Here is a 14,682-nt window from a genome sequence, read left to right as displayed (position 1 = left end):
AAAGCAGAAGCATTGCCTTGGCTATCCAGGGCTATCCTGTGGTGTCACTTCAGCTGGCACTGATTAGAGAGACTCTGTGCACTGCAGAGCCCTCATTGCCACCAGTGCTCACTGCACATCTCAGCTGGGACAGACACCAGTGGGCATCTCCATCTGTGCTCACTTACACAGAGCCCTTCCACACCACCCTGAGCTTTCCTCTGGTGTTCATTATTTGACATTTATTATTATTATTATTATTATTATTATTACTTTTATTATGTTGGTGCTGCCGTATGCCATCATGCTCTCTCAGTGAGTACTGATTATTTGAAACTATTTTTTTTTCCGAAATTATTACCCCCAACTATTGCCACAGAGCCTTTAACTAGTTACATTTGTTGTATGTTATCTTACAGTTCCTTCTGGCACCAATTTCCACTGTAAGTTACCACACAGCCTCTGACAAATATTAACTCCCATTCATCAGCACGCAGGTCCCACCAACAGTAATTCCTACCATGGCGCACACCACTGGTAATTTCTTCACACCATGACATAATCCCTATTAGTTCTGACTGCTAACAGGGCAGAAAACTGCTATCAAATGACACCCTCCTCATCCTCTGGGCATGCATTCAGGACAAAGAAATCATGGCTTACCCTTTCCACACTGCGTCTCCTCAGTGATCCATATGGTATTTTGAATAAAAGTCTTCGGGTCCTACCCGGAGTCACAGCTGACTGTACTACCATAGTGCAGAGCTAACCCGTGTGTGTGTGAGAGAGAGAGAGTTCACAGCACACACAGGCTTCCCTTGAAATAACTTACAGTCTCATCTAGATTTCCCAACTATCAAATAGCTGAGTGGGTTTTCACATCAGACCATATGAGTCAAGATGTGGCTTGTTTGAAAGAAGGAGGGGGGAAATGGGGAAAAAATAAATAAAAAAAGGAAACCCCAAGCCTTGTAACCTTAACAACATGCTTCAAGCAGCATATCTTTAGCTTCCTTCTGTTTCTCGGTGTAGTTTGCTCACCAGGATTGCTGTGCCATAGAGGTGGAAGAATTAAGCTTCTGGGGAGAATGTTCCAAAAACGTCAAGCCCGCTTCTTGTTGCTACAGATGGTAACCAGGTCAGTTGTCTAATCAAAGCTCTATCTGAGTTATTATACGTTTTGCCATGTGACTGCAGACCCCTCTGGTTTGCTGTACAGTAGATCACATGTTCACCTTAAAAAGAATATCTGGTGTATCACCATCTGGTGCAGAGATTAATGTTAATTCCTGGGTTCAGATATTCCTCTCTCCTAGATGTTGGAAAGCACACAGCCAGAGCAGAGGGCTCGGGCATCTCCTCTGGGCTGCTCAGCTGAACTGAGCGCTCAGGGATCCAGGGTCTGTGTGGCACAGAGCAGCACATGCATCAGGACAGAGAACAGACAGTACCACTCACACTCACATCCGTACATATCCACATCAGTGAAAGCCTGATGGGTGATGCCTGCAGCCTCTGTGTGTTACCCACTTACAAAAATGGTTATGTTACAGTCTGTAATTGTGAAGTGTTACTTCACAAAGTCACTCTCAATGTCTACCTCTTTTTTTTTCTCTTACAAAACCACTTAAGAGGCTAGGAGAGGATGGTGTTTTCTTTCTCTGGAAGAAAAATTTGAAAATTTATTTACACTCTAAATTGTACACACATGCTCTAGAAAGGGGAAAAATACTTCCCCTTCCCACAGTCTGTCTATATCACCAGGAGTTGTCCTAAAGCAGCCAGGTATAATCCTGTGCCTTTGAAAGAAAGTGTTTTGGACACTGTGTTCATTTCCATGCTCTGCTAGAGGAATTGGTCCACATGCAGTTTAGAGTTAATGTGTGCAAGGTGGGAGCTTGTCAACCCAGAAATTCCTTAATGGTACTCTGAATTTGCCCAGTAAAATGGAAAAGATGTTGGCCCATGTTCTTTTCCTTGAAGCAGTCTAGCTGGGAGAGCAAAAATCTGTCGAGTTGGAGAGCCAATCCCTTCCTCCATGTATTGTTCTCATTTTAATGCAAAACTAAAAATACTTTGTTTTGATCCAAGTCCAAAAGCTGGGATAAAGGTGTTAGGGACATGACATTAAAGCAAACATTTCAAATAAAAAAGAGAAACTGTATCTGCTCAGCATATGCACAGATGCATTAAAACCAGTCAAAGAAAAAAAACCTGCAGCTTGATGTGGGAAACTCTAAATATTAAAACAATTGGCCTTTGTTCATAATTAGTTCCATATGTCTCTTGCCAAAGAGAGTGAAAGAGACAGGAAAAGATGGAAACATCTTAAGTATGACTGACTTATATAGGTTCTTTATGTGGAATGTGTGTACAGTTAGGGTCTTTGCTTGTTGCGGGATTTTTTTATGACTGTTCATGCCCCCCCTGCTATCTCACAGCCTGCCTACCTCTTTTTTCAAGTATGAAGTGGTTGGCATTTTCCACGGGGAACCTTTGCCTGCATCAGCAGAGCCCCTGGGGAAAAACTGCTGGAGAAAGAGGGCAAAGGTGGCAGCAATCAGCCTTGCTGGGAGCTTTTCCTGAATAAAAGCTGAGTCATGCCTGAGTCAGGACCTTGGGGGTGAATGTTTCATACAAGAGCAGAGTAGCAAAGATGTCCCTGCTCACCTGATCCGAAGCCCTGGGTGGGGCTCCTGCCCACACCAGCCGCCTACCCCGGGAGCTCTCATATTCCTGCAAGCATATTCTCCTTCCTGCAGGTCCAGCTCATGGAAAAAACAGTTCTGTAGATAGAAATTTATCCACTAGAGGGGACAAAGAGCCATCACACACATGGAGATGTCTCTGTAAGCCATCAGGCCCCGGGAGCAGGCACAGACAGTCCACTGGTACCAGCATGAAACACCACACACTGATTATCTCCATAGGGGAAAGGGGAGCATTCGTTCAGTCATTTGCACAAAACACTTTTTTTTTTGCCTGGATTTTTAGGTCTTGCCAATGAAATGCAAATCTGTGTATTGCTCAAGGCAGCTGAATAATAATAAAAATATTCTTTACAGGAAACCTCTTGCACATGTGAAAAGTAGAAGAAACCCATCAATTCGCATGTTATTGGAACCAGCTCCAGTAACATCCCTGTATATCCCACTGGGCCTGACTCCTTGCTCCCTCACTGTGCTGCACCCCAGACACAACTCTCCAGGAACCCCCCATGTAAATCTGCAGACCTGGACCCACTATGACACTTTCTTCTGCCTCATTCCTCATTTCCCAGGTGGTATGAATCTGGAGACAGGAGGCCAAATCTTAATCATCAGGACTGTGGAAACCACCCAGGATGATGAGATGCTGGCTTTATAGCTTTTGTTCAAAGCATATTAGTAGGCAACTGTATAGGGCAGTCTACTAGAATTCATTTGATAGGCTGCCTACAGGTAGGTAATGTAAAACATGCTCCCATGAGCGTTTTTCTAGTTGTTCCCAGAGGGTGATTTGGGTGTTCGTGACAGTCATAAGCACATCCAAGAGTACTTCAGCCCATCAGATTCTGAATTTTCCTCTGGAGAGCCCCCTTTCCCATTTAGGTGGCTGCAGATGTAGATTAAGATCACCAGGCTCATCACTGAGGCTTCATTTAACTGCATTGTCTGCAGAGACAATCTCCAACTGAACAGCACAGTAGGAAATAAACCCCCAAATATTCTAAGGGAACATCCTGTCCTTGTCCCCACAGACCCTCAGAAGGGACACACTTCTGTATTTACTAACTGCTGAAAGACAAAGCTCTTTAAAGCAGTGGATGCTTTTCAGTACTAGTTGCAAGCTGCCAGGAACAGTGGTTTGTGGTAACAATGCATCAGAGGAAAGTATATCCAATGGATTGCTATTTGGACTAGATTTCTCTTTTGGTCTTTAATGAAAAGGAGAGAGGAATCATTTACTGCTGCAAAGCGTGTCTTATATTTGCAACACAGGAGTCAAGTTTCAAGTCAGAGTACTCCCAGCAGAGATCAGTGAATGGAAACCAGTGACAGCAGTGGCACAGACTGACATGCAGTGAGTGGTATCTATCAGATCTATCAATAAGACATTGTACTGTAAAATTGAAAAGTCACTCGGTACAGAAAAATCCACTTAAGTTTGGTATTCCATGAAGACACAAGTATGGCAACAGATTGAGGGGAAAATAAGGATAATTTGCAGCTCCTGGGAGTATTTTCCACCCTGGATGATATCTATGGTCTGTCGGTAGCAAAGCCAAATTTTTCCCTGGAGTCCTGATAGGGAAACCACTTCTATTTGAGTTCTTTAGCAGCTCCTATTAATCTTTGTGGGATTTCTTACTTCCCACTGTAACAATCCTCCCTAGCTATTTTGTTGGAAATATGAGAACAGAGCTTCCCCAGAGCTCTGGGGCTGCAAACCCTACAGTGACTTAGCTTATATTTTATTGCACTCACAATCAGACTGCAAAGCAAATTGTCTTGTTGGGAGTGAAAGATGTGCAGAAGTTGTCATTGCAAATCCAGCTTGCTTTTGATTTAAAAAAAGCAAAACAATTTTCCAGTCTTACATGGTGTTTTATAGATAAATGTTATGATCACTCTAGCCTGGGGAGGGATGTGGGAAAACACACCGGGCGCAGCTCCATTCCCATATGAGTCCTTTCCATCAGAGCTGGCAATAACCCAGCAGCTTGCAGGGGTGAGAGAGAGAGGCTGTTTGTGGTCCCCAGTCACAGAAGGCCTGGGGGCTTCCCCTGTGTGTGGCAGGGCTGTGTCACATCAGGGGCCACATGCACCATCCTGTCCCTGTTTCTCCTGGGCAAGCAGTGCGTGGGAGTGCCTTTGCTGAGTGCAACTACCCAGCCTGAATATGAAGGTCGGTCCCACACTTGAACAGAGATTTGTACTTTGTTTCATTCTGTTTTGGTGCTGTGGTTTATGCAGTGATCAGTGTGGTGTTGGGCTGCACGTGCAGCATGTCCATCACTTGTACCAACAAAGACCATGGGGTGTAGCAATGAGAAATTTGGGCTTCTGTCACAAATTTACATCATGCTGCAGCGTGGTTGGTTAGCCATCTACAGTTCATAGATATGTTAGTGGGTCTGACTAGCATAAGCCTAATCAGAAACCCAGAACCAAGCCTTTCTGGACTCACAGAAGCTCCTATCTGATGCACATTGCTGTAGGTTGACACAGAATGTCATGTCAGGTGTTCCTAAATGTCCTCATTTGTAAATATCCACACGGTTGCTCATCAGTTGCTTTGTGTACCTCAGCCCTGGGTGTTCATGGGGAATGGCTGCCAGAGAGGACCGTGAAGCCCAGGATGTCACCTGCTGAGCCTGCACCTAGCCAAGCACTTAGACCCATCAGCTGCTGTGTCCACCAAACCAGCAAGTTCTCGGCACAGCCCCTACTGAAAATCATGGCACAGAGACCCCAGGAAATATCTTCAGGAAAGAGGACAGAGCAACCTGCACCCTTCCTCTTGCCCTCCTGGCACCAGGCAGGCTTTCCCAGAGCAGCCTCCAGTTCTCCTCTGCATCCTCCGACCTCTCTGCGGTCCTTGCTGAGGAAAGTGGTCCCAGTCTCTGAGCATCCAGGCAGATGGGCTCCTGGAAAACCCTGTCCAGAACAGCAGCAGATAGCAAGCAGGGCCTCTGCTAGATGGAAGGACATTTCCCTTGGGTTTTAGTGTGCTGGCAGGTCAGCTCTTTTCCCACATAACTCAGAGAGACAGCAATTAATTAGGGAGGGAACTCGCCTGACCCCATTGCCCTGGAGACACGCCCCTGTAAACATCACGGAGGGATCGAAGGGGCCACCTCTGACTTCCAGGGCTAGTATAAACAAAGGAGGAGATATTGGCAACAATAGCACATTCCCACATGGTGGCTGTGCAGCAGAGGCGGGGTGTGATGCACACAATAGCAGGCATGTTCTTAGCTGGCGGATGACTACACAGTATTTCTACTGGGGGTCTGGTCTAAAGCCTTTGCAAATCCTGGTGACTGCAAGGAATGTGTGAATATTTGGTGCATTTCAGTATCAAATCTTAAAATGTGAGCAGGCGATTCCCAGGGAATTCTCAGCGCTGCTGATTTGCTTCAATTCCTGAAGAAGTAGGGGTTTGCTCAGCACGGCATGGAAGGTATTCAGCCTTGAGCTCGATTTAAGCCTTAAACAGGATATGTGACATATGGACTATGTCAAACACTGCGAAGATAAATGCTTCTTTGTTCTGTGCAATTTTCTCTCTTTTAAAACTTCATCCTTGTTACACTGCTTTGATTAATCATAATATATTGTGGGAAAGCATATGTGTCTGTGAGGGAAGGAGAGAGAGTTATGTTGCCCCAAGAGAAAGCCGCATGAATAGCAGCGAGACCAACATGTCCCTCAAGAAGGAGGGGAAGTAGAAGACCCCTGAGAGATGTTACCAGGGGTTTTTTTAAGCTTTGCCAGACTTGGTAAACAGCTTCTCAGGCAAATTATGTTTTGTAGCTGAGGTCTCGCAGGCATGGAATAATGATGGCTTTTCTCCAAGTGAGGAGAAAACTGCATAAAGCTGAAAGAGGAACGGCTAACACTGGCAAAACACAAAGCCAGCTTGGTTGTGTTTTGTGCGTATTTTCTGAACAGACGAAAAAATGTGAAAAGTTTGACTCTCTGGATCTTCACTCTTGAACTCCTGGAGTCTCTTCCTGTAATTCCTACTATTCATACAACACCCTACCTCTGTTGTAGGAGACACCTGAAGTGGCACTTACCTCTCCTAACTTTGGTCCCTTTATGTGAGCTTGTCACCTGGACTCCTTTTGTCATAGCTGGAAGGAAATGGGCACTTTCAAGTTTTGAGGCACCAGACCTGCTTCAGCTGCCTGCTCTAGTGGGGGTTGAATGGTACCTGAAAGTGTCAATGTCTCCCCACCGATTACAAAACAAACATGACAACTGGCCACTCGTGGTGTGCCTCGCCAGCTCTCAGAGGTTCTCCTGCATCCCTTGGTAGCTGTATTTAATTACCTTGTGTTTGCTAACATCCCTTTTGGCATTCACGCTCCCAGCTCTTCATTCTCACTGTCTCGTGTCTGTGTGTTGTTCAGCATGGTTGACCAAACCTAGGCTGCTCCACAGAGCTCTTCTGTTGCACAAAGGCTCTCTGAGGGTCATGGGAGTGAGATGGGAGTTCTCTGCAGCTGATGGCACTGTGTGGAGGGCTGCAGCACAGCACTATGGCTTTTCTTCTGCTCCAGGACTGTCCATGGCAGCTGTGCCTGGCAACTCAGATTCCTGAGCCAGGCTCAAAAAATTACTCAACAAATTCATAAAACAACATCTACTGTAGGCTGCTAAATTTGAAGGTGCCACTTCTAGGTTGTGAAACCCTTGAGTGCAAAGAACTGGTGGTTGGAAGGTAACTGTGGGGATTGAGGTTATGCATTTACCCTCTTTTAGAGCTCTCTGTAGGGACCTGATGCTATTTGCTGGTCAAAACACGATGCTGAACTATATAATTCACTGGGAAGACCTGGTATGATTATTTTTCATTTCTCACTTTCAGAAGTGTCTAAACAAAACCTGAGGCAAACGACCTAATTAGATCTCTTTAATGGCACAATCCTGCTAAGCAACCTCAGCTTTTACTGCAGGTCAAGGGGCCTGATTCTGCTTCTATCCTCTGCACTGGCATAACTCATGCTGACTCCAGTGGTAGAGGGTGAAGCTTTAAATCTCTTGCAAACTGGATGCTGAGGAAAAACTGGGGGATGCTGTTGTTACCAGAGAGAAACTCATTAGGAGCTGCTTCAAAGAGCCAATTTCTCAGATAAATAAACACACAGAAATAGCCATTATATTGCAGGGGGTGAGGTTAGCACCCACACTTCTGCATTATGTATGATTTGTGACTGCTCTGGGTACAAACTCGCTTCTTGCTCTTCAATTAGCAAGCCCTGGCAGCCTGGCAAAGCCACACAATTTATTGCTGCTGTAGAGGTTAATGGATCACTTTACATGTTGATAATGTCTTATTATTGCAATGGTTATTAAGAAAAACGTAACACAGGCACCAGGAGTCGATAGCAACTGCAAGAATGTTTGACTATGGCAGGGAGGGACTGCTGTGTGCATAGCTCACAGTGCAAATGGTGGTTGAAGAAAGTTCATCAAAACCATCTTCCTGCACCCCTTCTGTCTCCAGATTGTCCTCACTTCCAGATGTAAGGATGGCTACTGTTTACTAGTGTTGATGGCATGAGAAAATAGGAAGGTTAATGGTGTAATTGCACAAAGAATGGACAAATTTCACAGCTATCTATGTTAGAGCATACTAGGACTAGGTCCAAAGTCACACTTCATCCTTGGCATCAGAGATCTGTGAGACACTCATGGTTGGATTATTCTGCGATTGTGTGGACTTCTCTGGAGGGAAAAAATCACCAAACTGGGCTTCTGGAAGTTGTATTTCTACTCCTTTCTAAGTGAGAAGATGGGGGAGAACGCTGCTTAAATGGCTCCATGTTCCTCTGTCTCAGCTTCTCTATCTGTAACATAAAAAATTATCAGTGCGGATTTTATTGTTGTTTCACTATTACTAATAAAAAGCCAGGCCAGATAAATGCCCCTCTCTTCCCAGCTTAGTTTTAAGAGCTGGAATATGTGGGTATTGGTAGCTACCACTCCAAATCCTTACTGGGACATGATGGCCTTGTCCACCTCAGTGCCATCCCCACTGCCAAAGCCTACCAGGGAACTCTGACTCCTGTGGTGCCATGGCCAAGGGACCTGAACCTCATTTCAGACTTTTCAGTCTTAGTGTTTGAGTCCCTCTCGTTCAAATATCCAGCTTTATATCTGTCACGAGACAGGAGTTTGACTCAGATCTTGATTCCACTTCATCCCAGGTGATTTCCTCTGTGTGAGTTTCATGGCCTTGATATTTTGGTGTTAACTCTGACAGGACCTGACAATGGGGAGGGAGAAGAGCAGCTGTTTCTCTGGGTGGTGGAGGAGGAGGCTGGAGCATGGCAAATCTGGATTGCTACATCCACCTAGGGCAAAGCAATCACAGCTCCTCTCCATGCCAGAAAGCCCTCACAATTTCATCAGATAGTCTCATATACATACATGTATATGATATATATACATATATAGATATTCAAAAATATATTTGAAACATTTTTATATATACATGTGTATGCATATACACATTAGTATATATTTTCTGTGGAGCGTGGCGGGAGGAAGCCTGAGGAGCCAGCTGTGGAAATTGATGTTTGTAGGAATGTAGAAGGAGCTAGGGAGTGTACAGTGGATTCGACAGGATGTGTTTGGATGGGGTCTAAGACCCCAAGAACCACTAGAGATAAATTGCCTGTTGTCTTCTAGGTGGTATCTGGAGTGGGCTCATGGTTTAAAGACTTCGTCTGAAGGGGTATTTTTCTCTCGGGACATCCACTACAGCTCCATCATGCCTATCCTCAGAATTCAGTCTCCTTTTTGAGGCCAGAGGATGTTTGACTACTTCAGGCTCACTTTCTTAACAGGATCAATATCCCTTACCCTGTTCACTTGAAAGTTTATTTTTTAGCAGGTCTAAATCCACATCCATAATGTAAGGAAAAGCATTCCTCAGTGGGGTAGGCTCCACAAGCCTTCTTACTTCCAACCCCTTCCAGACATCCCATGCAAAGTGCCCCATGCATGCTGGGCATGATATATCCCGGAGGTTCGCTCAACCTGTGCCTAAGGCAAGGCTTGGAAGGCAGCAAGGTTGATCCTGAGGTTTACCTCAAAGGTCTTCTTTCACAGACTGCACAAGAATAATTAGCGTGTCCAGAGGCAAGGAGGGTTTAGCTCAGGGATGCCTTTTGCAAGCTGTGAAACAAGGATTCAGAGCCTGCATTTCATACCCAGATTTCCTTTTCCCTGTAGCACACCCGAGGGACCTGCTGAGCTTGTCCCTGCACCGCCCCCCTCCTTTGGTCCCTGTCTCCCTGTCCAGCTTGTCCAGACAGCCAAGTCCCAGCTCATCAAGCGGCTCGGAAGCAGCCCGCCAGTGATGACAGCTCATTATGAAATGTCATGTCAGACTCTTCCCTTTTATCTCATCTCATACAGCCCAGCAAAGCTCTCCAGTGCCCTTTGGAAACAGGGGAAAGGAAGTGTCAGTGCAGCACCAGCTGCTTCTCTGATAGCGGGATGACAACGCGGGGAGAACACCACGTCCTGGAAGGAAGTGGCAGCTCGTGCCATGTAGATGCAAATCTCTGGTCTCCACAAAATGAAAGAATATTTTAAAAAGTGTTCTCATGTAATACTAGCTTTCCAGAGGAAGTGTTTGACTTATCTGCTGGCAAGGCTTGCCATCATCTCTGCAAAACTGCTGACTTCACTCCAGGTGAGTTTCCTGCAGGAGAATTTAGTTAAAAAACCTTGTCCAGAGAAAAAAATGGCCCAACCCTATAGTTTTTCTTCAGTCTGCATTACTTGGAAGCCAAATTACATTAAGGTGTGTTAGTCTGAGCTATGTCTCACGGAAGCCCCCTGCCAGTGATGACAGCTAATTATGAAATGTCATGTCAGACTCTTCCCTTTTATCTCATCTCATACAGCCCAGCAAAGCTCTCCAGTGCCCTTTGGAAACAGGGGAAAGGAAGTGTCAGTGCAGCACCAGCTGCTTCTCTGATAGCGGGATGACAACGCGGGGAGAACACCACGTCCTGGAAGGAAGTGGCAGCTCGTGCCATGTAGATGCAAATCTCTGGTCTCCACAAAATGAAAGAATATTTTAAAAAGTGTTCTCATGTAATACTAGCTTTCCAGAGGAAGTGTTTGACTTATCTGCTGGCAAGGCTTGCCATCATCTCTGCAAAACTGCTGACTTCACTCCAGGTGAGTTTCCTGCAGGAGAATTTAGTTAAAAAACCTTGTCCAGAGAAAAAAATGGCCCAACCCTATAGTTTTTCTTCAGTCTGCATTACTTGGAAGCCAAATTACATTAAGGTGTGTTAGTCTGAGCTATGTCTCAGGTTTCATTAGAAACTGGTGGCTGCTTCTTATTTGTTGTCTGCTATAACCTTTTACACTGTGACAAAATGGGCTTGATAGCTTAGTACAAGCTATTAAAGGGAGCTTTGTCAGGGTCCACTGATCCGGGAATCAGTTACTGTCCCTAAGGTCCAAGAAGCATTAAAAGTAAGTTTTCAGGAAAAAAAAGATAACTCAAGGCTCCATAGACCACAATTTCCCAATTTTTAAGTAATCACCTGGTCTGGAGCAGTGGAGGGCACCGAAGAATTGGAAGAGGAGCATTATGGTGACAGATGGCTTCGCTCTTTCAGCAATAAACCTGACACAGATGAAGATGCATGGCATGGAGCAGACTTCAAGATCATTCCCAGGAGGGTCCTGTTACCTGGCAGTCTGCCCACAGTGCATCCAGCCCCACCAGTCTGGCCCCATGCTCCCCACCAAAATACCCATCTTGCTGCAGCAAAACACTTGGTATATGACCTTGGACAAATCCAGCTGCTAGAATGCTCTGTAACAGCCAGAGCTTGACGTTTCGCCCTTCCTTCATACTGAGTTTTTTATTTACTTTTCTGTATCCAGTACATCCAGAGGGGTTTTTTAGCATTGTAAATGAATAGGTGGTTTAAGATCAAACACAGCAGCAAGGCAAGGTGATGTATGAGTAAAGCCTGAAAATTGTGCCTGAGAGTGGTGATTCTGCATTTGGCATATGATCTAGGCTACCCAAAATTCTTCCTGCCTTATTTCTTAGGTAGATTTTAGAAGAGCCCAGCTAGCTGAAAACATGGTTGCTCATAAGGGAGAACCATTTTCCTTGATTTGCATAGAAGCTGGATTAGACTCCCAGCCCTGAAGCAAGGCGTGAAGCCTGGACATGCTGCCCCAGGGTCGTACAGCCCCAGGCTCTGCAGAGCACACAGCTGTGACACTACTGCAGTGTCCCCTGCACAATGCTGCTCACACACCCCAGCCCCTGCAGACCCAGCTGTGCTCAGGAGTGGTACAGCATAGCACTGCACAGATATGTCCCTGCATCACAATTTCAGCTGTGACCACACTGTCCCAGCTGGGGATGTCTCACTGGGTTTCTGGAATTACAAACTTGAGAGACCAGTTCAGAACACAACCTGAGAAGAGCTCCACTGGTTTCACAAACTGAGGTCACCTGCACCTCTGGAGAATTTGGCCCACATTTTATTTGGCCAACTGTTACCCTCATTGCAAAAAACCACCAAATACCAAACCCAAAAATCTCATGAGGAGAGACATTTGGATGGAATCAAGGCATGGATATTAAAATAGACAATGGGACATGAAGAGCCAAGAAGATATGATTCCCTGTTTCCCTGTCTTACTGGGCTGTGTGGTTCCCAGCAAGACAGGAGTTTTTTCATGCCCTTCAAACATAATTAGACACGTGTAGGATTGTTCAGCCTCAGTCAGCCCTGGCTTTCTAGATGTTGTCAGTCTCTGAGACACTGCTTGGAGCTACCCTGTGACAAAATGCTTTAAGCACCCACTGTTCAATGACACCTGTCCCAGGAGGGTCTCAGTACCCCAGGTGTCAAACACCCAAGTCAGTGAAGCGATGCTGAGCTACAAACAGACCAAGAGGAATCGTGGTGCCAAGTTTATCCTACAACATTTGCAAATACTCCAAAAAAAGCACTGGCCCCTTCCCACACAGAATAACTTTCACAGCATGCTGTGGTCATGAGAGGCAGATGTTACATCTTTGCTTGTCATGGGGATTTAAATCCTTGGGGATTTTCTCTGGGATTCATGGTACTGAGAGCTGGGAAAATGACTTGAACCCAGAGCGGCCAATAATCATTAGGTTGACTCAGATATTACAGCCCAAAGAGTATTTCAGTATTTCATGCCCTGTGTAGAGGCTTTCACAGGGCAATCTCCAATAATGTCCATCTGCCCCTATTGCAGCAGCCTGGGCAAGGGGCAAAGGGACTTTCCAAAGTACTGAGGGGAGATGCCAGCACAAAGAATCTTGAGTCCATTTCACAGCACAGATGGACACCTCAATAACTGGAACGCAGGCTAGAAATCTGGCAAGATCCCCTGTTTTTCACTTCTGTGGTTGATGCTTAAGATTCCTTATCACTAGATCCTGAAATCTGAAATATTCGACTTAAGAGATGCCAAAAATCTTTTCTGAAAATTCGGAAGGTCACTTTCCATCTTATTTCTTATAGCCTGAATTCAGAGAGTACAGATCACCTTGGCATGACTTTTTTTCACAAAGACAAATGAACTGGCAATCCCTCACTATTGTTTTCAATCCCCTCCCCCCAAAAAACCTTCCAAAACATGACCAACTCCAACCTTTAGGCAAAACCCATCAAGCTGTGTTGGAAAAGGCAAGAATGTGTTTGGAAATGCTTTGATATTTTTAAGAAACTTTAAAATGAGATGATGCAGACAGATTCTTATCTCAGATGTGTAGAAGCAAATCATACATTGCTTCAGTGAGCTTTGATGGTTCCAAGGAAGCAATCCCAGATTAACACTGGTTTAAGTATTTGATTGATCCAGGAGTAATAAACTGGATTATATTGAAAACTCTTTTGCTTGTTCCTCCATCTCTTGCAAAATAACCCAAGAGTCAAAAATAATCTAATAGCAGACAAAATCCTAAAGTCAAGGACACTTGATGTCAAGCAATGCACAATTTAAATCTCTGTCAATGCAATAGTTTTACAGAGATATTCCTCAAACTCTCAAAATCTCTCCTCCTTTTCACATAAAAATTGTAGATGATACACAAAACCAGTGCAAAATCTATCCTGTCTTGGATCTCACACTATTCCAGTTTTGTATGTTATAGCTTGAAGAAGATGCCTAAACCACAAAATATTGGTAGAGCTGGATTTCACACAGTTTATCAGGAAATGTAAAGGAATTAAGTCAATGCAACACCTTGGATATGCCATAAAATTTGTATACTGCCTTCTGGACTATTGTCATCCCACTTTAAAAAGGAAATTGTGGCTTACTTACAAACACATCCATTAGTAGGTGCTCCAGTGTCACTTCAATATCCTCTAACTTAGCTGCTAAAGTCATTGTGAAGTCAAACAGAGGAAAGCTGTCAGAAGTTGCAATCCAAAGCGTCTGTGGCCAAATCTAATTCTCAAACTGTCACAAATGAGTTTCTCACAGAAAAGGAAAATCCAAGAAATCAAAACTTAACATCAGAGTCCAGATGATGCCCGGACTCCGTGCCGGCTGTCAGTCCTGCTTGCAGGACTGAGGATTATTCCATGTGTGCAAGATGGGAGAGAAGCTGCAATGTGTGTGCTGCCTTCCTTTCAGAGCTCCCCAGCCAGAAGCATGGAGTTATATCTGGGAAACCACAACAGAGGGAGGGAGAGACACACACAGAGGGAGAGAGAGGGGAGGAATGGAATAAACTGCCTTTGACTATGACTGATATTTATAGGACTGCTTGTTTTTGACTCCAGTCCATTTCTCTGTTCATTTCTGACCTTTCACAAATGGCCCAGCACACTGGAGTGTATTGTACAACAGGGGCAGTGGGTCCCACAGAAGTTGGCTGTGACCAGTGCTGGGCCGATTCACACAAGCACTCCGTCAATAGCTCTTTGTCACAGCATACCAGGCTCTGCGCTGTAGC

At 45.0% G+C, this 14,682-nt stretch overlaps 1 protein-coding gene across 4 annotated transcripts in view; it reads right to left on the bottom strand.

The window, feature by feature from the left end:
* FRMD4A (FERM domain containing 4A) overlaps positions 1-14,682 on the bottom strand; it is a 362,397-nt gene that overhangs the window by 199,581 nt on the left and 148,134 nt on the right. The window contains exon 1 of one of the 4 annotated variants that reach the window (XM_017740374.1): positions 14,046-14,444. The exons of the other annotated variants lie outside the window; for them this stretch is intronic. Within the exon in view, the coding sequence (XP_017595863.1) occupies positions 14,046-14,111 (66 nt within the window). The 5' untranslated portion in view covers positions 14,112-14,444. Of the gene's footprint in view, positions 1-14,045; positions 14,445-14,682 lie in introns of those variants that run through there. 4 annotated transcript variants of the gene reach the window in all.

This window comes from Corvus brachyrhynchos, unplaced genomic scaffold (assembly GCF_000691975.1).
Source record: "Corvus brachyrhynchos isolate BGI_N302 unplaced genomic scaffold, ASM69197v1 scaffold307, whole genome shotgun sequence".
NCBI lineage: Eukaryota > Metazoa > Chordata > Aves > Passeriformes > Corvidae > Corvus > Corvus brachyrhynchos.
This window is presented reverse-complemented; position numbering and strand designations above follow the sequence as displayed.